This window comes from Danio rerio, chromosome 1 (genome assembly GCF_049306965.1).
Source record: "Danio rerio strain Tuebingen ecotype United States chromosome 1, GRCz12tu, whole genome shotgun sequence".
NCBI lineage: Eukaryota > Metazoa > Chordata > Actinopteri > Cypriniformes > Danionidae > Danio > Danio rerio.
Window position 1 is genome coordinate 35081114 of NC_133176.1, and position 25179 is coordinate 35106292.

At 35.0% G+C, this 25179-nt stretch overlaps 3 protein-coding genes across 41 annotated transcripts in view; all 3 read right to left on the reverse strand.

The window, feature by feature from the left end:
* Positions 1 to 2328, reverse strand: part of rims1b (regulating synaptic membrane exocytosis 1b) — a 143121-nt gene extending 140793 nt beyond the window's left edge. For all 32 annotated transcript variants that reach the window (XR_012406952.1, XR_012406955.1, XM_073952286.1 and 29 more), the window contains exon 1: positions 2009 to 2328. Coding sequence is in view for 30 of the 32 variants with exons in the window: in XM_073952286.1 (XP_073808387.1) it covers positions 2009 to 2175 (167 nt within the window). In the remaining 2 variants the exon portion in view is untranslated. The remainder of the gene's footprint in view (positions 1 to 2008) is intronic.
* Positions 1 to 25179, reverse strand: part of LOC141385860 (uncharacterized) — a 741913-nt gene that overhangs the window by 4352 nt on the left and 712382 nt on the right. The gene's annotated exons all lie outside the window — the stretch shown is intronic.
* On the reverse strand, positions 5774 to 13142 carry cenpk (centromere protein K). Of its 7 annotated transcripts, none has more exons than XR_012402239.1 (11): positions 13007 to 13085; positions 12611 to 12739; positions 11709 to 11765; positions 11563 to 11626; positions 9316 to 9362; positions 9141 to 9223; positions 8577 to 8672; positions 6810 to 6923; positions 6568 to 6693; positions 6415 to 6471; positions 5774 to 6221 (listed from the first exon to the last, which is right to left on the reverse strand). XR_012402239.1 is itself a non-coding variant. In XM_073947836.1 (11 exons), the coding sequence occupies exons 7-11, from the start codon at positions 9183 to 9185 to the stop codon at positions 6066 to 6068; spliced, it is 480 nt and encodes a 159-aa protein (XP_073803937.1). In that variant the 5' UTR covers positions 9186 to 9223; positions 9316 to 9362; positions 10866 to 10990; positions 11563 to 11626; positions 11709 to 11765; positions 12611 to 12739; positions 13007 to 13085; the 3' UTR covers positions 5774 to 6065.

The window sequence follows — 25179 nt, forward strand, 5'->3', positions numbered from 1 at the left end:
AGTTGACTTAAACTTCCTCAGTGAAACGCTGTTGCTGTCAATCATTGTTTACTTCACTAAGTCAGTTTAATGGTGAAGGGACTGATCGAATATGCAGGATGATAGAAGGTTTGCGAAGAAACATAACGCTCCTTTATTAAAGTACTATGTAGTATTTTCAAAATACAGTATCTTATTTTGATACATTTGTGGTTGCTGTATTGTGTGGTTTATTTAGAAGCATGTAAAACTGAGGTATTTGGTAATTTATTTATTTTAAAATACATTTTAATGTATTTTGCCCATCCCTGGCAATAAGAACATACAAAAGTGGGACCGGATTCAGGAGTTCAAAACTCTTTAACTGTGGCCTAGTTTGTCATTGATGTACTTTTTGACTGTTTCTGGAAATTCAGAGCTAGCACTCTTTGGACTTTCGGTAGTTTATTTGTATTGTATAGAAACAGCCATATTCAAATGCAGCGTGACATTTGTGTATAACACATAATAAATGCAAATATGGTGTACAGTCAGTCTTTTTAAGCTATGCATTGACATTGATTTACATTCTGTTTAGGTCTAAAAACGGAAACTGTTGCATAACCTATACCTCAGAGTTTATACTTTCTGTTTAGCATGCTTCAATTTATGCTTAATATATTTAAATCAGATTTAGGCTTACTGTATGTGAACAGAGCAGCTGTTTTTTTCATAGAAAAAGACTACACATTCTTTAAAAAAGGGTAGCACATATTCCATTTTCGAAAGCACATGATCCAATAAGCATGTAAGATTAAGATTATGGTAAATCTGTATCCGTATTTTCCACATCTGTTTGCTTTAATATTTTTGATGTGAACCATAGAGAAGGTGACATATGGACAAACACTAGGTCAAAGGTGGCTCGTAGTAAACAGACATTGAGACATGTTCTTTTTGAACTATGTTTTTCCTTACAGCACAGGCGAGCACCAATATACCCCACTGCCACACATTTCCAGATGTGGCTGGAGTCGTGATACAGTGGTGTCTATGACTCAATCATGGCATGGTCAAAGCTATAGATTACCATTTCCGTTGCAGATTAGTCGTCATAAGAAAAAAATTACATAACCTCGCCTCAATTTTCTATCACGTCACTTCCGTCTGAAGTGTAACTGTGAGGGAATACGCGAATAGCCATCACCAGAGCTCGACGTCAGGTCCTTCTTCAAATCATTCAAGCTGACAAGAGGGAGTGACAGACTGCCTTTCACACGGGGAGAACTTGTATTTTAGATCTTCAAACACTAGATAATCACTACAGCTGCAACTTTCGATCGTCTTTGTTTCTTGAAGACACACATTTTAGTTTGTAGCCGTTCTCGTGCTTCAGCTTAGTAAGCGAAATAGTCGCTAGGCAATCATGAACCACACCCCGGTTGTAAAGCGGCTACTGCAAATTCACTTTGCTTGTAGGTGTCTGTATATATTTACAGTAGAAATGAATCAGACAGTTTAGCTAATGTAGTTTAACGTGGATCAGGCTAGCTGTGCTTTCTTCTTCACACACCAGCGTGCACGCCTGATGCAAGCCTTTCGGCAAGTTAACATTCGCCGTATGTTGTGGGTGAAGAAGAGCACCTTGTGTTGCCCCTGGAGGTGCATTGGGTGGAGTGGGGTGGCACGCCGTTGCGAAGTATGATTCATCCTCGCGCTGTCACGCCCCATCTCCCCGTCTGCTTTCCATGGTACACCTGTAACTCGCCTGACCTCAAATCTGGCTAATTTCAACACGCTCAAATTGCAAAGACTGTTAAAAATCAAGCTATGAAAGGCTCATCTGGTACATTAACTCCTGCTCTCCATGCAGTGGAGGCCATTGCAACCAGACGCTTTCATTCAGCTGAAGATGCTTGGAGACTCGCGCGTTTGTAAGCTACAAAAATCGTTCTTTTGGAGAGTCGTGTATCACACGTCACTGACAGTCAAAAGCTTTAAAGCCAATGAAACCGATCTGGAAACACAAAGAAAATCGTTGAGCCCTTACTTTAGCATGGCTTGTTCCTTCTCCTCTTCTTCCCTTTGCCGAACCATCACTGCCATGATGACTTTCCTTTCCTCCTCCGTGAGGTGGCTCAAGTCTGGCATATCAGGCATGGGAGCCGGCACGGTGGGTGGGCGAGGGCCGCTTTGGGGCCCTACCGAGGCGGACATCTTTTGCCCCGCTCCCAGGCGAATCTATTGGCAGTATCCCGAGCGCTGGAGCCACACCTCACGACATGGTCCACGGATAGAGCAGCGTTCTATGAGAATAGTGCAAATCTCGCATGGTGTCAGGCACCCACAACTGTGCTTTTGTTTCTCTTCGTGTTTTTTTTCCAACCCACCCCTCCTCTTTTCTCTCTACCCCCACCCCCCGCCTCTTCCCTCCACCTCCAGTTACGGGAAGCCCATCATCTCTACGCCCGGAGACGACGCAAACAGAGGGACTCCGGCATTAGCTAGCAGATCTGTGATTTCCCCCTTCACTGAACCGGGGGCTCGGTATTGGGCGAAGGCAAAGGCGGAGTCCGTTTCTTTCTCTCTCTCTCTATCTCTCTCTCTCTCTCAGGAGAGGAAAAAATGAGAGTCAATGGAAATGCAGATCGCACCGATCGCACGCTCACTCATATGTGAAATGGGCAAACAATATAAGTGTCAATATGCGAGTTACACTACCCGTTTCTTTTTTTATATCGGTGTGTTTGCTTGACCATCTCCCCATCACAGATCTCACGCATCCCTGTATTTTTAGGAGTAGCCTATCTGGCAATAGTTCGGCGCGCGTTCTCGTCAGGCTATTTTTAGAATCGCTTCAACGGACCTCTTAAAGGCAATCAATTCGTCTGTTTTGTCTGACAGAGGAATACTGTAATGAAATTATGCAAGAAAGTCGAATGTGCGCATGACGTTAATAATTTAAGCATCTTAAAAAAATCTACTGGATATCTTTCCTGGATATACTTTGCAAAACTGTAAATTTTGTAATTAGATTTTTTGAATAGGCTAAGTAAGCTAAACCAATGAATTCAACAAACTACCGATTATAAAGCTGGTGGAGATGATTTACATGCAGCTAAGTGCAAACTGCAGACGCTTTCAGAACTCTGGACAGCGGCACGTGACGCAGAACCACCGCCATCCATTTCAACGCAGTGAAGTGAAACTGCTTTGAGTTGTTTAATATTTCTTAATTTTAATTTTATCTTTAGTGCATTTCTGCTAATGTTTGTAATTTTATTTTCCTTAACCATAAATATCATATACGTATATCAAATGTTTTACAGTGTTCCATTAATTAATGTTAATGTAGCTATTTACTAACACAATAATACAAACATTACTAACTACTGTAATACTAACATTACTAACTGCAAACACTTGTACAGCATTTATTAATCATAGTTTAGTATTTACTAGTGCATTCAAATCCAAAGTTGTGCTTGTTCACAGTTGCACTGAGTTAACATGAACTATAACAATGAAAACTTTATTTTCATTAGCCAACGTTCACAAATATGAATAAATACTGTTAATTATTTATCAGTGTTGGGAACAAGTCAGCTCCCATTGCATTAACTACTGTTAAGAAGCACAATTGTGTATTTTAATGAGGCATTTAACCGATTAATGGTGTACAAAATTGTTCTTTATTGTCTACTTATTGTTAGTAAATGCAAGAATGGAGATTATTTTAAATTAACATTGTAAAGTCCTACTCCTTTTTGTTTTTGGATTGCTATTTTCCATTGCATTCCTATTTTTCGAATAATTAATTCATACCCTTTACTTGTCCAAAACCTGTACTAAGTTTCTTTCTTGTTCAACACAAAAGACATTTTGAAAAATGCTGAAAACCAGTAGCCATTAACTTCTACAGTAATTAACTTTTGTACAGTTAATGTCAATGGATATTTTGTTTCCTAAATAACTTCAACATAAAATGAAGTTTTTTCACTGAGAAAAAAAAGGGTGTGGGTGTCGCCAACTGTATTATTTGCTATGTTGGCCTTCCTTTAAAAATGGTATTAGGGGCACTGTTGTATTGTGTGTCATTTTTGTTTGCTTGCAGGGTTGTGAAATTGTGGCAATAAAGACAGCCTGTTATGTGCATGCTCAAAAAAGTGGGCTTGCCATGAATGTCTAATTATTCATTTATCTATAATTAACAGTGTGGTGACGACTGGCGACTCTTCAATCCAAACCCACTGCATTTTAAAGTTTAGTTTTCATGTAGGCTAAATGTTCCCACCGTCCCACCAATATAAGACTGAAAAAATATGAATTCGTTCGAACTTATATGAAGGCTGTCAGGAAATAGCTGACTGAATCTTCAGATTTATCGTTATGTTTTAAGGTATGTCCCAATTCGTCTACAGCCTACTGCCCAGTGTAATGGGGTAACGTTGTTGCATATAAAATTAGGAACAGCAGTGTAGCCTATTTTTAATTAGTTTTAATAAATCCCACTGCTAATAGAGCGACAGAAAAACAAAAGTAAAAGTGGACAATCCGCGCCCTCTGTTGAGGCGAGACGACATTACACAGAATATATCTTCCCCGAGTTGGTAGTTGGCACACTTTTTACCTTACTACACGAAACATGTGTAAGCGTACATAAACTTTTATTTTATTCGATTTAAACTTTTCAAGGAAAACAGGCCTATATAAAGTACAGTGACGAAGCATCATATGGTGACTGTTTTTGTGCAGTTGTGTCATTAAATTACATAAAGAAAATAACATGCTGAGCTAATAAAAACATGCATCACTTAAAACACAGTAATTTCGCCTTTTACTTACATTTTTTAAAATCATGGTCACAAATACGCATTTTCTTGTTCCTGTAACTTCATTAACGTAGCTACCCAGCACTCATTTTCCCCCTTAATGCTGTTTATCATTTTTAGTAATATAATTTACCCGTATAATTAATTGTAGAGAAATTTGACTTCTTGTTACACGGGGATGACTGTAGGGGGCAAAAAAAAATGATTAAAGGGACAGTTCACCCCAAAATAAAAACTGACGTCATTTACTCACCCTGCACTTGTTCCAAAGTTTTTTGGGTTTCTTTCTTATGTTGAACAAAGCATATTTTGCATAATTTTTGAAAGCTTCGGATATCAATGGCTACTTTTTTAACATTCTTCAGAACATTCTTCAGCAGAAGAAATTCTTACATGTCATTATGTATTCTGAATTATTATTTATTGCTAGAGGTATTTATATTAAATATTAAGTGTTTAATTAATTGATTATAAATGTATTTATTTATAAACTTCATATACACTACAGGTCAAATGTTTGCAGTTTTTTTCAAGAAATTTATTGTTCATTAAGGCGACATTTATTAAATGTAAAAAAAGTGTTGTTTAATATTTATAAAAATTTTAAACTGCTTTTTTATTTTGTGTAGTTTCAAATAAAATTTAAACCAGTCATTGATTTTATTACTATTAACATTAATAATAATACCATTAGTAATAATAACTAATATTAGAGTGATTTCTGAAGGATCGTGTAATTCTGAAGAATGGAGTAATGACGCTGAAAATTCATATTTAAAATGACAGGAATAAATTATTTATTTAAATTATAAACTACTTTTGAACAGTTATTTTATAGTACAATAACATTTCACAATATTACAATTTGTTCTGTATTTTTGATTAAATAAATGCAGCCTTGGTCAGCAGAATAAGCTTATTTTAAACCATGGAAACCTCTTTCCTAGATTGACAAATCAGCATCAGAGAGAACAGTCACACAGTTTATGTCCAAAATGAATTTAATTAAATCATTTTTTAATTCATATGTTCATTTTTGACAAAATGTATATACAAAGTTAAACAAAAAGCAACACAATTAAAAAGACAGGCACGCATATTAAGTGGTAGACCTGATATGTAACCATTATTGAATAGCAATAAAAAATCCATAATGGCCAAGCTTTAAAAAAAATTAAAAATAATAAAAGAAATAGACAATGAGAGTTACTAACAAACATGCGTAAAACAAAATTACACATATTCAAATTAGATTTAGAGAAGTGCTCTTTAGATTCAAAAAAAGTTTTCCAGACGGATTTTATTGCAGTCTTCTGGATGTCGCATAGCAATTCCGTTGCGAAGAAGCATCTCTGTGTAAGGTGGCCAAAAAGTGTCATCAATAGTCACATAAGGGTCATGAGGAGTCTCTAATGTTTTATTGGTCAACCTCTGCAATAAATAAATATGTTTTGTTAATTGTGTTAATATTTAGGGATTAGTAAATTAAGCACCTTGGATCAAGAAACAATTTAATTACCAATGTATTATTTCAATAGCGCATTTTATCCCTCTTAAGAAGATTACAAACATAAGGTGGAGATATAAAAAGAAAGGGTTTATTGTGATGGGTATCTGAACATACCTCGATAATCTCACTCAGTGAAATCAGGTTAATCTCTGCAGCATCATATGCAGCAGCCTGAAAATCCAAATCCAATAGTCATATAAAGCAGAGAGTTAAAGTAAAAAAAAAAAAAAAATCAAATCCAATATTGTCTGACCTGATGGCACTTACTCTTTTTTTCTTACTGCCGTTTTCTTGAGGATCAGGAAGTGGGAAGTGCTCAGCTAACATGTCGCTCAGCATTTCCATGAGGCTGCTATGATATTCCTTTAACTTATGGATTTTCCTCTTCATTTCCTGCGAAACACTGCAAGTAAATTAGGAATCATTTGCTTATTGATGTTATTTGTAAAAAATATCTTTATGTAAAAAAATAAATAAATAAATACACAACACACCATGCATATACTCACCTGCCACTTTATTAGGTACACCTGTCTAGCTGCTTGTTAACGCAAATTTCTAATCAGCCAATCATGACAGTAACTCAATGCATTTAGGCATGTAGACATGGTCAAGACGATCTGCTGCAGTTCAAACCGAGAATCAGAATGGGGAAGAAAGATGATTAAGTGACTTTGAATGGTTGTTGGTGCCAGATGGGCTGGTCTGAGTATTTCAGAAACTGCTGATCCACTGGGATTTTTATGCACAACCGTCTCTAGGGTTTTCAGAGAATGGTCTGAAAAAAAGATAGTGGCCAGTGAGCAGCAGTTCTGCGGGCGCAACTGACATGTTGATGCCAGAGGTCAGAGGAGAATGGCCAGACTGGTTGGAGCTGATAGAAAGGCAACAGTAACTCAAATAACCACTCACAACCAAGGTATGCAGAAGAGCATCTCTGAACGCAAAACATTGAGGGTACAATGGGCTACAACATCAGAAGATCACACTGTGTGCCACTCCTGTCAGCTAAGAACAGGTAACTGAAGCTACTATTTGCACAGGCTCATCAAATTTTGACAATAGAAGATTGGAAAAACGTTGCCTGGTCTGATGAGTCTTCATTTTTTGCCGCAACATTCGGAGGGTAGGGTCAGAATTTGGCATAAACAACATGAAAGCGTAGATCCATCCTGCCCTGTATCAATGGTTCAGGCTGGTGGTGGTGGTGTAATGGTGTGGGGGATATTTTCTCGGCACACTTTGGGACCATTTGTACAAATTACTAATACCATTGTGTCAACGCTACAGCCTACCCAAGTATTGTTGCTAACCATGTCCATCCCTTTGTGACCACAGTAAACCCATCTTCTAATGGCTACTTCCAGCAGTATAACGCACAATATCCTAAATCAGTAATCATCACAGACTGGTTTTTTTAAACATGACAATTAGCTCACTGTACTTAAATGGCCTTCACAGTCACCAGAACTCAATCTAATAGAGCACCTTTGGGATGTGTTGGAACTGGAGGTTCACATCATGGATGTGCAGCTGACAAATCTCAGCAACTGCATGATGCTATCGTGCCAATATGGACCACAATTTCTGATTTCCAGTACCTTGTTGAATCTATGCCATGAAGGATTAAGGCAGTTCTGAAGGCAAAATAGTGTTCAACCTGTAGTAGTAAGGTGTACCTAATAAAGTGACCTAGTAAAGTGAGTGTACATTCTTACATACAAGACACAGTTTGGGCTTTCTTTGAACTCTCTCAAGGGTTTGATGTCAAACACTAATCAGCAAATGAAGCTTATTAAAGGAACAATTTCACTAAAACTGAACATTCTGTCCTCAATTACTCACCTTTGTTACAAATCTGTTGGGAGTTTCATTTTTTTTCTGTTAAACACATTTTGGTAACACAAATTGGTAACTATTGACTTCCACAGTATTTGTTTTTTCTATCATGAAGACCGAAAGGTCACCAGTTTCTAAAATAGCCTCTTTTGTGTTTAAAGGAAAAACTTGAGTTTTGAAAAACTCAAAAAAGGTTTGGAACAATTAGAGGTTGATTAAGTTTTCGATTTAGGGTGAACTAGCACTTGTACTAACTGTTTTTGTTCTCAGCCAAAATAAATTAATGCATCACAAAGAAAAACCTTTGAGGTTTTGAATGGCATATAAATTTTAAAGGGTAAAAATAATTTATTAATTCTAAAGTAGTCACATTTTTAAACAAATATTGTTTAAACAATAGGGTTTTAACATCAGCATTAGAAAAGAAAACTAAGCACCTGTGATCTGATTTCTGTTTTTCTTGTTGTAGTCTGGCAATTTTCTCTGTCACTGCATTCAATGCTTCTTGCTTCTCTGATTGCCATGTCTGCTCCCTGACAAAAAAAAAAAAAAACAATTTTCACACAGTGTACAGATGTCTAAAACAGTATTACAGAAAAAGAAATACATGTACTATTTTGCAACACAGTATTAAGCATCTTTAAGAAACAAATGCACACTTCTCTTATGTATATTCTTATTTAAAATATGAGTTAATTATAAAAATGTTAAATCAAACTAAAATCCTAACAATTTTACTTGAAATAAAAGACAACACAAAATAAGTACTAAAATATCAAAACCAAAGAAGCCAGCAGTAAAAAAAGAAAAAAAAAAGTTTTTTCTGACCTCATACAGTTATGAAAAAATATTTTTATTAAAATATGAAAAAATAATTATACTAAATTAAACTATTCTGGATTTTAAATTACTAAAAACATATTGGTGACAAATTAATAAAATTTGGTGATTTGAAAACTCATAATGACACCAAAAGATAAATATTAAATAATAAAAGTCACCTTTTTAAAATCTTTTTCTGGGCATCCAGCTTTGCTTGAGAGCATGACAGGACCATTTTAAGTTGACTGTGGAGTCTTTGCAGCTACAAGGAAAGATGTGTAGAAAATTGTAAATACTATAATGTTTCATTACATTTCTATTACAGTGTGTGTGTGTGTTTTAATGATTACATACCTCCTTTTTTCCAACAGCTAATAAGACTTCAGTATTTGTTGTCAGCACTAGAAAGAAAAAAATAATAATAAAAAGTATTTGATAGAGCGTGTGATTCATAGTTACACCAGATATGGTTTAAGGGCTGCACAATATATCGTTTCAGCATCGATGTCGCAATGTTCTCATCCACAATAGTCACATCCCTGAATAGACATGTACATGTATTTGTCTGACCATGTACTCAGACAACAAACACAGTCAGTCCTGAGGCCCTTTTATTCGTACATTAATTAGTTAGTTAGCTAGATTTGATGATTGAGGATTTGACACAATGCAGGATAGTTTTGTTCTTCAAAGCGCATCCAGGAGTTGTTGTCATAAAAACATGTTTGGTAGCTCAAACCTGCTCAGGAGCAGGCTTATTTCATAAAGCATTAGATTGTGTAATTTCAAGCGAAGATGATACTGAAAATATAAAAGTATTCAGAGCACTACATTAAAGAGAGGAAAATAAAAATATTGAACATTTATTCAAAAATTAAAACCATTTAAAACTTATGTAATCCACACTCTGAAATAAAGGTATTAAAAATGACGCAGGGACTGTACCTTATTGAGGGGTTCAAAAAGAACATTTTTGTGCTTTTTAGTTACTAGTATGTACACTTTCTTTAGGTAAATAATTTATACCTTTAAGCAACCAATATGATACCATCCAGTCTAGTATATTTTCTGACAGAGTACTGTAATAGACAAGAAAGATTAATTATAAAATTTGCGGGAATTATGCACACACAACCTTAAGTGCTAATATGTGGGAGAAGTAATGCAGTGCAGGAGTTGCAGACCACTTCTGAAGTATCAATAAGCTTTAAACAGCCAGTTATGCCTTTGACCACGAATTTAACTGGAATATGATCCCAAAGAAAATCCACTCCAAAGGTAAAACTAAATAATTTGCTAAATATAGTTACAGGCCCACACGGATTCTGTCTGGCCCTAGTAAAACATGCAAGTGTAAAGTCTGTACAAAAGACTACAGCAAAGTTGGAAAGTTCTTGTGTATCATATTTAACAAACCGTTTCACAAACTAAGAATTGTCATTGTGCCTACATTGATACATAGTTAAATAATATTTAGATTATGTCATTACACTGCTGTCCTGACAGCCAGTTACAGCATTGCTGATCATGATTTCAAGGATCAATAGATATATCCTTTACGACAAAATGAGCACACATAGTAATCTCAGCTCAATTCATCCAGATATTTTAATCTGATTTGTAAACTTGTTTGATGAGCCAAAATAACCAACCAGATTAAATATCAACATCAAAAGATCTGGACTATGCCAAATCATTTTAGATCTTTTAAAAGAGGAACAAAAAGCAGACCCCTGATGTTAAAGTCACCGGAGCTAAAAAGACCACAGCAGTGCAACAACCATTCACATTATTTTCATCTTTGGGTCTAAAAATGTAACATGCTTAAAATTATTTTATTTTTTTATTAAAGTACATCATCCTTCACGTTGCAGTCAAATAAATAAGTTGCCGTGCCAACTTACTATTGCAAACAGAAGCTTGCAACTCTTGCTCTGCCTCAAAGCTCTTCTCATTGGTCTACTTCTTTAAAACACTGATGAGCAGAGCAGTGTGTAAAACTTGAAAAACTTTTATTTTGATGAAAAATCTAAAAAAAAAAAAAAAAACGATCATTATTTGCAAGACACTGTAAAAGGCACATGTATAAGGTCACACATGTCCGTCAAGTATATGTTTACATAAGAAAAACAATGGACTGACCCATCTCATCTGCCAATCTGTAGTTATTTTATATACACACACACACACACGTACAAGAGCAGAGGTTGAAAAAGTTAAATACCACTGCAATTTCAGGTTTGAATCTTAAACCTAATGCATAATTAAAGTGTTTCTGTTGTTTAGGGAGTGTTGAGCTTAACATTTGAAATTATAAAAGTTCTATTTTTCATTACTCTATTATTTTGTACTTTTGCATCAAAAGACACTTTTCAGTTCTGGGATTGATTGGGACAAAAACCTTTACCTGTTCAAAATAAATAGAAAAAAAGCAAACACTGGGTGCATTGTTGGCTTATTCATGTTCTAACAAAACCATATTGAACACTGACCTCAAAAACGAGGTAGGTACCAAACTGTAATTTCTGTGTATTATTACATCCCTATTATTTACATGACATAATTCTGAAATGACACATATAACAACAGATATTTACTCACATTTTGGTTCAATTTCCTGCCACTGCTCTAACTCAGATGTGATTGCAATCAGGCGGTTCACTGCCTGCACAAAAAATAAAAGAAAATACAAGATACACAGACCCATTCAAACTATTTATTTAAAAGTACTAAAAAGAAGGACAAACCTCATTTGACTGATCATCATAAGCCTCCGTGTCTGCCATTATTATCTCATTTTGAAGCTGAAAGATATTAATAAAGGTTTATATTAATTTGTCAGTTGCATCCAAAGGGATGAATAATAACAAGAAAACACATTGTCAATATATTCTCCAAATATACATCTCTGGGTAGCACACAATGAGAAGCGTCCTCAATTTCAAATTTTAAAATAAATAATAAATAGACCTACTGTTTATCAATGTTAGTCTGATTTGTAGTTATAATGCAGCTAATTATATTTGAACTAGCGAAACAGCAGCATTGTGTAATCAGGTGAAAAAAAAAATGAACGTTGCTGCTGCTGGAACATTTAAATGAGTATCAGAGATAGGACCATATGGACGTAGAAAAATTAAGACTTTAGGACACAACACTTTAGTAAGCTTATGGCTTTCTGTGGCCTAAAATGTTGTTTTGCTTTGTGTAAGACTCTTTAGACTTTTTGCTGCTTAGAAAATTGATTTTTTTTTTATATGCAGATGACATTTGTTTTTCTTTCTTTAGGCAGAAATTGTCATTTTTTCAGAACCTTTTTTTGTTTTTTTTTGTTTTTTACATTTTGCTAAATTCTACTTTTTTAACCTTAGAGTGCAAGACTTCTATTCTAGTTTAACAGCCCTACACTGTGAAACAGTGTAATGTACTTTTAATACCTGACGAAGTCCTGAATCAAAAAGCAAAATAACAGTGTCAGAACTGCACACTATGCAACTTTTGTCATTAACGTTAACGTTCCGTGTAAACATTCAAACCACCTAGGTGTGAGTGCCTTTAATCCAAAAATGGTTTATTTTCATACAAAAAAACTGATATACTTCAACTTAAAGGACAGCTAATCTAAGAACATTAAAATGTGTCAAATTACCTTCTGTAGCAGCCCGAACTGCTCCTCACACTCCTCCAACAACACAGCTTTTGCAGCACTCATACATCCTGTGTCCTCTGAAGTCTGAACCTCCTTCTCCATCTCTATTTGCTTAGGTAGACCTGGGGTCTACAAATGTTATTGATATAAAACAAAAGAACACTAAATGAAAATAACAACAACAAACAAATTGTTAAACAAATAGGCGAGTAAACGCGCGAATCTACTCCAGACAACGGCGTAAACTCGTTAGCCGTGCAGCTAACTAACCAGCGATTTCAAATGATCATAAGCGAAGCAATCCTGTAAAGTGCAAACGCGTTTGTTTCTCACTTGCAAAAGCTACTTGTGCTTTCATGTTGTAAACAGCATTTAGCTAGTCGTACTAGTACTCACCATACTTATATTTAAGCTAATGCTTGACCACAGCTTCAGATCAAACAGCGTACATTCAAAACAAAAATACCGCCAGCCCAACGCGACGTATTGACGTAATGCTGATGTAATACGCCGTGGACGTTCAATGGCGTTGTGACTAACTGCGCTGCTCATACGTTAGCCACAGTCATTTAGTATTTCGTTTAATTCAGAATTGATTTGTTCATAAATGGAATACGACTGATTTGAGCATTGACAACGAACGTAAAATGCCACGAGAACGATATACAATCCTCAAGAATGATATATGAATGAACACCAACTTTCTCTCACAAACATAAGAAATTGTGAAATTCGGGTGAGTGCGTAGTCAATACCGTGCGTAGTCAATATGTTCAATCGTAACTGCTGGCATAAAACCATAGATATTTACATGTTGTATGGTATAAAACAAGATGTGGAAGAGTGCAAGAATCACCAGAATGTTCACCAGAGGGCAGCAGAAGTACAGAACTTGTGCCGAGAGCGAGCCATCCGTGAGAAATGATACTTTCCTCAAAACATTCTGCAGAAGGCCTACATTCTGCTCAGGTTTGGAAATAAAGAAGAATTAAATAATGGAAAATAAGTTTTGCTTTGTTTTTATCTAGCGTGAGTATGCCTTAACATATAGGCCAAAGTTTGATGGTTGCAGTTGCATTGGAGTGACTTTTGTCCATTTAAACTAACGTAAGAACGCAGCATGTTAGAATGAGAGATGGAGTGGCCTAAAGCAGAATACATATTTAAACATGTTCTATTTAAATAAGCATCTGTGGATGCTCTGGTGTTAGTGTCTATAGTGTGCTAAAAAGCAATTGGTCTTTAAAATCAAAATGAAGAGACATTCTTATATATATATATATATATATATATATATATATATATATATATATATATATATATATATATATATATATATATATGTGTGTGTGTGTGTGTGTGTGTGTGTGTGTGTGTCTATATATATATATATATATATATATATATATATATATATATATATATATATATATATATTTATATATATATATGTATGTGCCACGTTTTAAGGATCATGTTTACGGTAGGACATGTGCGCTATATTTTGAAAAAAAAGAAAAACGCCTACTGAAAATGTCAAAGAACAATAAAATGTACATGTTTATTGAGTAACAAACACCTGACAATGCAACAGGCTTCACAAGTGATAATAGATTAGCATGTTCTCTCATTAATTAAATAAAAGTAGGCATTTTGAAAACTGTATGTTCAAATAAAATAAATTTTCCCCTTTTATTTTTATACATCTTGACTTAACAGTCTCAATCAATTGTGCAGATAATTATGTCAACAATGAGCACTTTTAGAATATTGATTACTTCTGTTTACATTATGCTTGTGTTACCAAAGGCAACACCATATTTTTATAACAATCAATACAAAGAACTCCATTATCCAATATTATCTGGATGCAGCCTTTATGATCCAAGCTGAGACTGCATCACTCAGCTATGCAATGGCAGACACAATGCACTCAAATGGAGCTAGTGATGTCACTGTTACGGCTAGGGTTAGGGGTGGGGTTAGGCGAGCCCATTAAAAAGCATTAGATGCAGCCGAGATTGCACTGCACCAGGTCTGCAGCTAGACCCCTCTCCCATTATCAGCACCCTCTTTGTGAATGAAACTTAAGCAAAAAGAGATTGATCGGCTCTTCTCTTTCATCTTAAATGTGCATTAAGCGATCTGTGAAAATGCTGACTTTAGCAAAATAGCATGTCCTTCCCTGCCATCCAATGCCTCCTGAAGTCATGAACACCACTGAATAGATGATTATAGGTAACCTGAAAGCACTAGATCAGTGGTTCTCAAACTGGGGGTTGCGCCCCCCTTGAGGGACAACAGATGGCGCTAGGGTGGCCACAAAGTAAATCTAGATCAAGGGTACTCAACAGGCCCATCTGCGTTAATTTTATGTCCCGCGTCATTCCAAAAAGTATAATTTACGGAACCCCGGAAGGGACGTAGTGGAGGAGAAAAAAATGGGCTGGGTGAAAAAAAAAATAATGGGTGAAAGAAAAAAATGGGTGGGAGGAAAATATATATTTCTAAGTTTTTGCGTTCTCTCGCAAAGTTTTGCGTTCCCTCGCAAAGATGTTTTGCGTTCCCTCGCAAAGTTTTGCGTTATCTCGCAAAGATGTTTTGCGTTCCCTCGCAAAGATGTTTTGCGTTCTCTCGCAAAACTGTTTCTCCACAAACACTTCCTGTTCACTGCACTCACGTAAACCCTCCCGTTTTTTCAGAAATTCTCCCGTATTTTACCATTCTACCCCACTTTCTTTACATTACTGTGCATCGATCGTCGACTTTCATATGCTACCTCTGAACCAGTGAATGCATGTATAACCGCTGACTTACAGACGCGCTTCATACAATAAACTGATCCCAGATTAGCGTCTGTACATGCCATTTACATAGGAGCGGGTGTATGTTTAAACAGACAAATACACTAATAATATGAAACATCTCCGTCTTGCATGTTTTATTTCAAACAGCTTATTTTCTCTTAAATGAGCACAAACAGTTTCTAAAGTAATGGAATGCTTTCATTATAGATCTGTGCATTCTTACAGAGACACCTCTGTTATCAAACTAAACAAAACATGAGATTCATTTGCTGCTCACTTGTTTGATAACAGAAGTGTCCCTCTAAATGGTGCGTACAGACTCTGATCTGGGATCAGTTTATTGTACGAAGCGCGTCTGTCAGTCAGCGCTTATACATGCATTCACTGGTTCAGAGGTTGCAAAGTGAAAGGCGACGATCAGCGCACAGTAATATAAAGAAAGTGGGGTAGAATGGAAAATATGGGAGAATTTCAGCAAAAACGGGAGGGTTTACATTAGTGAAGTGAACAAGAAGTGTTTGTGGAGAAACAGTTTTGCGAGAGAACGCAAAACATCTTTGCGAGGGAACGCAAAACATCTTTGCGAGATAACGCAAAACTTTGCGAGGGAACGCAAAACATCTTTGCGAGGGAACGCAAAACTTTGCGAGAGAACGCAAAAACTTAGAAATATATATATTCCTCCCACCCATTTTTTTCTTTCACCCATTTTTTTTTTTTTTACCCAGCCAATTTTTTTCTCCTCCACTACGTCCCTTCCGGGGTTCCGTAATAATTTGTGCTCAAAAGTACTTTAAATATTAAACTTTATGTTTGCGTCATTTAAATGCAGTTAAATGCAGACTTTTAGAATAAGCGCTCCCGGGCATTTTCGTGGAATTTTAGCAGCTCTTCTGCTGCTCCTGATGGTGCTTACATTTTGCAGCCTTTCATATTGTATACGCTTAAACAACTAAATAAATGGTTTTAGGTCTATTTAACTGACTATATTTTAAATAAAATACATTATCGCTGGCTGAAAAGCACTTCTCTGTATATGGCTTGCGCTCTTGTGACTTCTATTGTTGCTAAGCAACCACACTGTAAAAAATGATTCTGCATTTTAGTTTTTTTACCATGATTTTGTAAGTTGAAACAACAAAGTTCAATTCAATTTAACCTAGTATAGTATATGAACGTGAGAATGTGCGTTGGTGCACGCCATCTTCATGTCTGGTGTACGAGCATTTCTTGTGTGTGTTTGTTTTATTCCCATTGGCGACTCCTAGAGGCAGTTATGTCAAATTGCACACTACAAAGTATCTTTGAGCCGTGCTATGGCAGCTGTATGGGACGGGATCATCCACATGTTTAGCAGGTATATAAGTTTCCGTACCATAAAGTTGACCAGCCAAACATTAAAGCGCAATTTGCAGTGATCGCCAGTTTTCACTTTGTAATCGGAGCAATCTACTTCACGCACATTGCTATAAAAGCGCCATCTGAAGATAAATTTGCATAGGCTACATGAATCGGAAACATTTCCATTCAATAAATGTGCAAATAATATGTGATGCTCAAATGCGCTTAACAAAATACTGATTAATGATTCCGTTTGTCTTTTTCGTGATGAAGAGTAGGCAAAATCTGATGTGTAGTGGGTGAAAGAAGAATGAGTTCATCAGACACTGGATTCGAACCGAGTTCATGATTGATAGTGTCAAAACATGTTGCCATGCACTTTAAGAACAACGCCACTCACGCTGCTGATGTCAACTCTCTTTAGTTTTGCTGTCTCTGTCGATCAGACGCACTTGCACTTAGCCTAAATAGACACTACAAAATGTATTTTACATCTTTACATCGGACCATTTCTTTTTTAATTCACTCACAGTGCGATGTTCAGATCCCACTGCATGACCTGTGTCAGCTCAACCACTCTATTTTTTTTTTTGTTTTTTTAATTCCGGAGGACAAACCTACAAATAACACAGTTTTTCTCCAGTCTACCTCCGATAGGAGCACCTCCAATTCACATTCTGTTCAAAGTTTCTCTTTTTGTTTGCTTTTGCCATTGCTTTTTCGTTTAGTTTTGCCAAAGTGGAATCATTATCATATTTATACGGGGAAGGAGGCAGGGAGGGGTTTTGCGCTCATGCACGTGTGCTCAATTTCACGTTAATTTGGATGTACAAAGAGAATATGCGTGGGATTCTGCGTACGCAGCGTTTCATACATCTGAATTTTTTACTGCGTACGCACATTTACAGCTTTGTGAGTATGCACAGTTTTAGTTTGAATTCAATGCAAGTCTTCGTACATGAGACCCCAGAAGAAGTTAGACACATGGGATATTTTTCACCAGATTTTAAAAATGTTAAATCATCACATTCTGTAAATAATGCTTCTTCATGTTATAACTTGTAAAATGACATATATGCACTGATTGTTAATGTATTGTTCCCAGTATAAATGTTTTTTACAGCAGATTAGACCTTTTACTAATATGTGGAGTTTGGCCACATTTATAAAGCCTAGTAAAGTTTTAGGTTTGCAATATCTCAATATGTGTAGAAAAATAGTACTGTGACTAAACTACTACAGGTATTTTTTTATCTAAATTTTAATGGATCTCCCATTTAGGTACAGTAGAAAATATTTAGCAAAAATGTTAACAATAATTCATTCAAATGTACTTTTCTAATTCTAAAGGATGTTCAGAGAGCAGACTGAGTTATTAAATGAGAGATTTTAACAGTTTTCCATTTATAAATGTACCGTAGTCAAATATTTAAGAACAAATATTTACAAAAATTTACCCAAATGTGTTTTTCTTAATCTGAAGGTTGCAGCAGCACATTCCCAGAGGGCAGATTCAATTACAACAGGTGAGATTTAATTAATCATATATCTTTTTTCTGTGTTTACAGTAAAGTAATATTTACAAAAATTCACATAAAATGCCATTTTCTCATTCTAAAGGTTGCAGCACACTCCCAGAGAAAGACAAACTTACTACAGGTGATATTTTACCAAATTTATCCTGTCATATGCACACAGTAAACACATATTTAAACAACAGTAGATAAATAATTTTGAAAGGTTTTAGTAAATTCGTATTTCAAAGATTATGTGATTACTCTGGTCTTTGTTATGTACACTATTTATTCAATGTGTTTTTGCTTTATTTATTTATTTTTTTTTCATTTCTTCATAGAATTACTTTAAGCAGAGTGGGACATTTGGTATTGATAAATAAAATGGAGCTGCAAGTTTCACTACAACCAATCAACAAATTGTCATAAGATACTAAAAGCTGAAACACTACTATCACACAAGTAATGATAAAGGTAAATAAGATTTGGTGTACATGTTGTGTTTATGTCTTTCAGCTTTAATGTTTTAAGATCAGATTTTATAATCTTTCAAGATCTGGAGTGATTTTTTTTTTACAAGAGCCTGTGTTAGTTGTGTATTTTAGAGTTTTACTAATTTTTTTAATGTTTTTTCTCTTCTTAAGATTACTTTTATTTTACAATTACTTTGTAAAAAAAAAAAAAAAACTTTATAAAAAAATACATTGTAAAAAAAAAAATTATATATATATATATATATATATATATATATATATATATATATATTGTAAGTACATTGTGTAATTGTTAAATTGGGACTAAAGACCTTGAATAAAATGTGTAATGTATTTTGTTGTCTGTTCTGTTTCTAAATAAGAAAATCTACTTGATTAAGTTCAGTGAACTTGAAAATGTAAGTTAATGTATTTAAACTAAACTAGGCAAGTTCTGCTAACTTGTTAATGTAGTTAAAACTAAACTTTGCGAGTCCAGTTAGCTTGAATTAGGTAGTTGGGTCAGTTATTTAACTCTAGCAACTAAACATTTTAAGTTGAGAAAACTTAAGTTGTCAATACAACTTAATCAACTTAGTTAAGTAGTTAAGTCTACTTAGTCCATGTAACACGATGACTTAATTTAAGATGAGTAAACAAAATATTTTTATAGTGCAGTCAGCTGGGCACTTCGAACTTCATAGAAAACGAATAACATTTTAAAGACATGGCACAACATTGCACCTCGCCACTGTGCAACACCAGTGGTCTCAAACTCAACTCGAGGACCACAGCTCTGAATAATTTTGCTTCAACCACCTTCAACTCTTACCAGCCTAATAGTCTCTAGTTTTTAACACCTTGATTAGTTGGGTCAGCTGTGTTTAAGTAGGGTTGAAGTACAACTGAGCTGTGGCCCTCCAGGAATCGAGTTTGAGACCCATGCCTTACACTTTGCAATTGTGCAAATATTAGACCAGGGGGTACAAACTCGGTCCTGGAGGGTCAGGGTACAGGAGAGTTTAGTTTCACCACACCTGAACCAACTGATCAGCTCTTCTAGAACTAGATAGAAACTTCTTTTAAGGTGTGTTGAAGCAAGTGAACTAAACTAAAGCGGACACTGGCCTTCCAGGGCCAAGTTGAATCACAGTTGAAATGCCGTTGTTTGACGATCTGTGTCACCTCATCAGAATGTGCTATCAGTAGCTCAATTTGTCATATTTCATCTAAAAAACAGGGTTGGCACATCTTGTCAGCTTCAAATGTCTATCAGAATGAACTACCACATTAAATAAGGATGTAAAAACAGGGGTAGCACATATTGTCAGCTTCAAATATCCAGCAAAATTAACTACAACTCTATTGAACACTGTAGAAAAAGACGTAGCAGTTTCAAATGTTTATCAGAGTACTGCCTTAATTTTTGTATTTTATTAGTTTTATATTTAATTTGTTTATTAGAGTGGTAGTTCATTCCGATTGACATTTAAAGCTGACAAAATGCATTACCCCTGTTTTTACTCCCCTCTTTGAGGAGGTAGTTCATTCTGATAGACATTTGAAGGTGAAGATGTGCTAACCCTGTTTTTTTAGATAAAATTTGACAGATTGAGCTATACCGGTAGCACATTCTGATGAGGTAGCACAAGTCGTCAGAACACCAGCTGGCATATAATAGATAATATAAATGTATATTCATAGCTACATCAAAGTGAAAATAAATTCATAAATAAAATAAATTAATAAAATAAATTAATAAGTGAAAACATTGCAAAAATGTGCTTTTTTTAAATAAACAATAGCTTACTCATATTCTTAATACCACTCTTTTTCAAGCTCAGAAAGTAGTTCAGTGTTGAAAAAGACACTTGGACACATGCCCAATAATTCAATAGTCTTAAATCACAACTTGCACTTTTAATATTTTCAGTTGTAAAATGTCCCAAGAAGTAGACTACCCCATTTATTTAAAAGTAAACAAGAACCCCAAGAACATCTATATGGTATAAAAATGGATCTTGAGTAAAAGAATAATATACATCTCAGTCCAAAAAAAAATGTATTATTCTGACTATTTGTTTATGTGTCAGTTTAATCAGGGTTAAGAATCGTTATAACCAAGTATATAAAATTTATATTGGGGAATTTTTTAATCTAAATATTATTTCCTTTTTTGTCTGAAATATATTCAATAGGCCCACACGGAATCTGCACGGACAGAAATCTGCAGATTTCCACAGATTTTCAGCCCATCATTGAGTGGATGTATTTACTTAAATGTGTGTAAATGTATATTTACTCAGTTTTTAAATTAATTTCACTAATATTATTGTAATATAATAATAGTAATATTAAAATGTTCATATGATTTATTTACAATACGGTTGGTAAAGTAGTATTTTCTGCCTTTTAGTAAAGATATTATATGAGAGACTTGCTTTGTTTACCAAATAAGCAGATCTATTTTGATTTGCATTGTGAACATAAATAAAATTTTAAAAGGTATTTTTTTTATTCCATAGATAAAAATAAATGATATATATATATATATATATATATATATATATATATATATATATATATATATATATATATATATATATATATATATATATATATATATATATATATATATATATATAACTGCTGAATCTGAGGCCTGCTTCATAAAGGAGGTTAATGAAAAACTGAGTATATTTTAACACTGAAATGAGGGATACTGTGTTTTCTGTTCCAGATTAGGTAGATATTTCAATCTCAACAAAGCGGGGTAAGTCAAGCCTGTTCCTACAGTTACAAGTTAATAGTAGTAACTTTGTGAACCTAATGGAGTAGGTTTTCTTCATTAATCCCAAAGTTTCTTTGGGTCTCTTTTTGTTTTTTAAAGTGCAAGAGATCTTTAAATTTTCCATTCATCTATACATGCAACAAAAATTACTTTCTTACCAAGAATTTCTTTAATATTTTATTCATTCATTTTCTTGTCGGCTTAGTCCCTTTATTAATCCGGGGTCGCCACAGCGGAATGAACCGCCATCTTATCCAGCAAGTTTTTACGCAGCGGATGCCCTTCCAGCCGCAACCCATCTCTGGGAAACATCCACACACACACACACACACACACACACACACACACACACACACACACACACACACACACACACACTTATACACTACGGACAATTTAGCCTACCCAATTCACCTGTACCGCATGTCTTTGGACTGTGGGGGAAACCGGAGCATCCAGAGGAAACCCACGCAAAGGCAGGGAGAACATGCAAACTCCACACAGAAACGGCAACTGAGCCGAGGTTCAAACCAGCGACCTTCTTGCTGTGAGGCGACAGCACTACCTGAGCCACTGCCTCGCCTCTTTAATATTTTAAGTACAATTAAAAAAGATTCTTACATAAAGAAAGAATTTCTTTATAAGAAAATGATGTCAGATATGTACTGTAGTTTGGATTATTTTTATTGGTAATATAAATAATGTTAATGCAAATGGAAAACAACATTATTTGGTGTTAACTGTTGTTTAGTAACAGTGATAAGAACCAAACTTGAATTGACTGCAGAGATTGCAGGCATCTCTTTGACGGGTGCTGCACAAGTACACCCGTCTGCAGCCCGCAGATCGGGGCTGTTGCCATAGTGAAAAATTCTGGAGCTCCACTTGCTTGTCATGGTGCATACATTTAACTTAGTCAACTCACGGACAACTTAATTTAGCTGATCTCAAACAGAGTACTTAGAGTTCCCCATTTCAGAAAAAAGTCAACTCAGGATTTAAGTCAGAGTTGGATGAACCTCCTTATTGAAATGGCCCCAGATCTAACCCAGATCCAAACTTTGTCAACTCTGAATCTACTCTACAATTAAAAGTTTGTTCAGCTAGTTTCACAGAACAAGCCAGAGATTCAAAAGTGCTAAAAAGGGGCAAATACGGTCACCATGACAAATGTTTGTCACTTTAAGACAACAACTTTGAACACACTGCAAAACATAACTCCTTCATGTAATATATTAATTGTTTATTTATTGATATATATTGATATTAAAATTTATTGATATATGATGTACTTGATTGTAATGAATATAACTTTCAACGTGCACAGAGAATAAAGGTGAGCAGCCAGTATTCTGTAAAATTGCCAACATTCTTGTATTGGATAAAAATGATTATTTTTTGGTTGAAAAACTTGTTACAGTGCTCTTAAATGTGCATTGTGATGCTTTCAGACTCTTGGAAATGAGTTTAATGCTGTTGTGAAAGCTGATGATCATAAACCGTAAAATTTATAACATTCAAAATGCATATGGAATATGCATAAATGTGAATACATATGTTTTTTATGCCTTTCCTCTATTTTGGAAAGTGTTAATTATTTTTTAAAAACAAAATATTTCTGTATGACTACAAGGGTTAACAATTTACATGTTAACACATAAACATGCATTCAGTGATTAATTAAAAATGAAATGTGGAACTATATTGTTTTGTATAAGTTTATTATGTGACTAATTATCTCAGAATCAACAAAAATAAAGTCTTAATGTTTTTAATGCATGATTAGAACAGTGTGTATTGCATTTATAAAGTATGTGAATAATTACTGATAAAACAAGAAAAAAAAAAAGAACTCCTGAGCCAGTGGTAACTTGATAACATATTTAAAAATGTTAATTTGACTTTGGCCAGTGTGGATTAAATATACACCGGTAAAGTGTTCAAATTAACTCGACGGACAGACAGACATATAGAGAATCAGACAGACATATGGGCAGACAGATGAACAGATTCATTGCACAAAATATTAATGGAAATAAATCTTTTGATGTTTAAATGTTCCTCATTTTAGGACTGATCACAGAAACATTCTTTATAGGGAACAAAGAATGTTTTTTATATATTGATGTAAACATAGTTTCAATTAATGGGTCTTCAGCTTGCATCAATAGCAGAACTCCTTTTTGTGCTATATAGAAAGTCTGTCTTTCTGTCAGGGTCATACATCTTTCAGGCTCTGTTAAGGTTAGTAAAAGTATACCAGTTAGATACTTTTATTATTTGTTAGTATGTTATCTTTAATTGTATATGGTTACAAAAAAAGAAAAGAAAGAAAAGAAAAGAAAAGAAAAGAAAAGAAAAGAAAACAGATGCAGTGGAGAGCTTGTTCCAGTAAAATCGTCACAATCCTTTATGGTTAATTTTTGCTAGCCATTATGATTGTACTTTGGTAAAATTGCATGTTTTACCAAAATACATTAATAAAAAAGTAGCATTTTGAATGTACCTGTTGAGAGAGTGTTAACAGTCTGTTCATTGACAACCTAGATTTGACAAACAAAAAGGCAGAAAATAAAGAACCCCAAACTCTCTCACACATAAACATTTAACCATTAAGGTTCTTTGGGATGATACGGTTCTAAATTAAACCATTACCATGGGCAAATGACTTTTAAAGAACCTATGGGAAATGGGGAAAAAGCCTCTGAAATTGGTTTCTCTGGATTTACTGGGTTTTAGTAAAATGTTAGTACTTATTTTAAAAGGGATATCACAAAAGTTAGTCTGTTTATCTGGGTCTGAAATAAAATGAAACCACTGCAAAATTACACTATCATCACATGATTACATATAACATATAGGACAAGCTTCTAATTTTATATAGCCACATGCAGTAACAGTGCTTAATCTCTCTCTTTTAACAACATTAAGTAGCTTCCTAACATTTATTACTACAACGGTTAAGCCACTCAAAGCCAGCGCTGGCCTATGTTGTTCATTTGAAACACACCTGCTACTGACAGAATGCTTAGCGTGTCTTCTTTTTAAAGCTCACACGCTCTTTAGCACATTGTTTAGTTTTTGCCGTTATTAATCTCCTGAAGTAACGCAGTCTTAAGGTAAAGATTCGAAGGAATTAGGCATTAAACAAAAGAGCCCCTTTTAGTAAAGTTGACATGAGGGACTTTGAACGCTTAACGAGTCCCCCTCCTGAACATGAAAAAAAAACTCCAACAAAATGAGAACGTATTCTCTAACCAAAAAAAGTCCCCCACACAAGTCTAACAAATCATTTAAAATCACCAAAAGGGGGAAGAAAGTCAGTGCCTCACAAAAAAAGAGAGAGCGTTTCATTGTAATTCATTGACTTGTTCAAAACGCCAAGCTAAAAAGACGAGATGAAAAGAGCGGACATTCATGGGTACAGATGCTTTCTCGAGGAGAGACTCCAATGTATGGCCTTTGTTCGCGCTGCGTTAAACAGTTTAAAAGAGGGGTTAACGCAATCCATCAAATTGTCTGAAATTGTGTGAAAATTTCAGAAACCATATGGCCTCCAAACGTTTGCGTCTTTTTTATGTGGCTGGACACACTTGTTTCAGTATGGTGAACCGCAGGAGTCCAGCCATGCGCCATTGTCACT

Excerpts from the sequence above, each read along its gene's own strand:
- cenpk (XM_068220401.2), bottom strand. Across the intron at positions 11,766-12,610 it reads AGTTCGGGCTGCTACAGAAG|CTTCAAAATGAGATAATAAT; the intron begins GTAATTTGACAC and ends AATATCTTTCAG. Across the intron at positions 11,627-11,708 it reads ATGATGATCAGTCAAATGAG|GCAGTGAACCGCCTGATTGC; the intron begins GTTTGTCCTTCT and ends TTTTTTGTGCAG.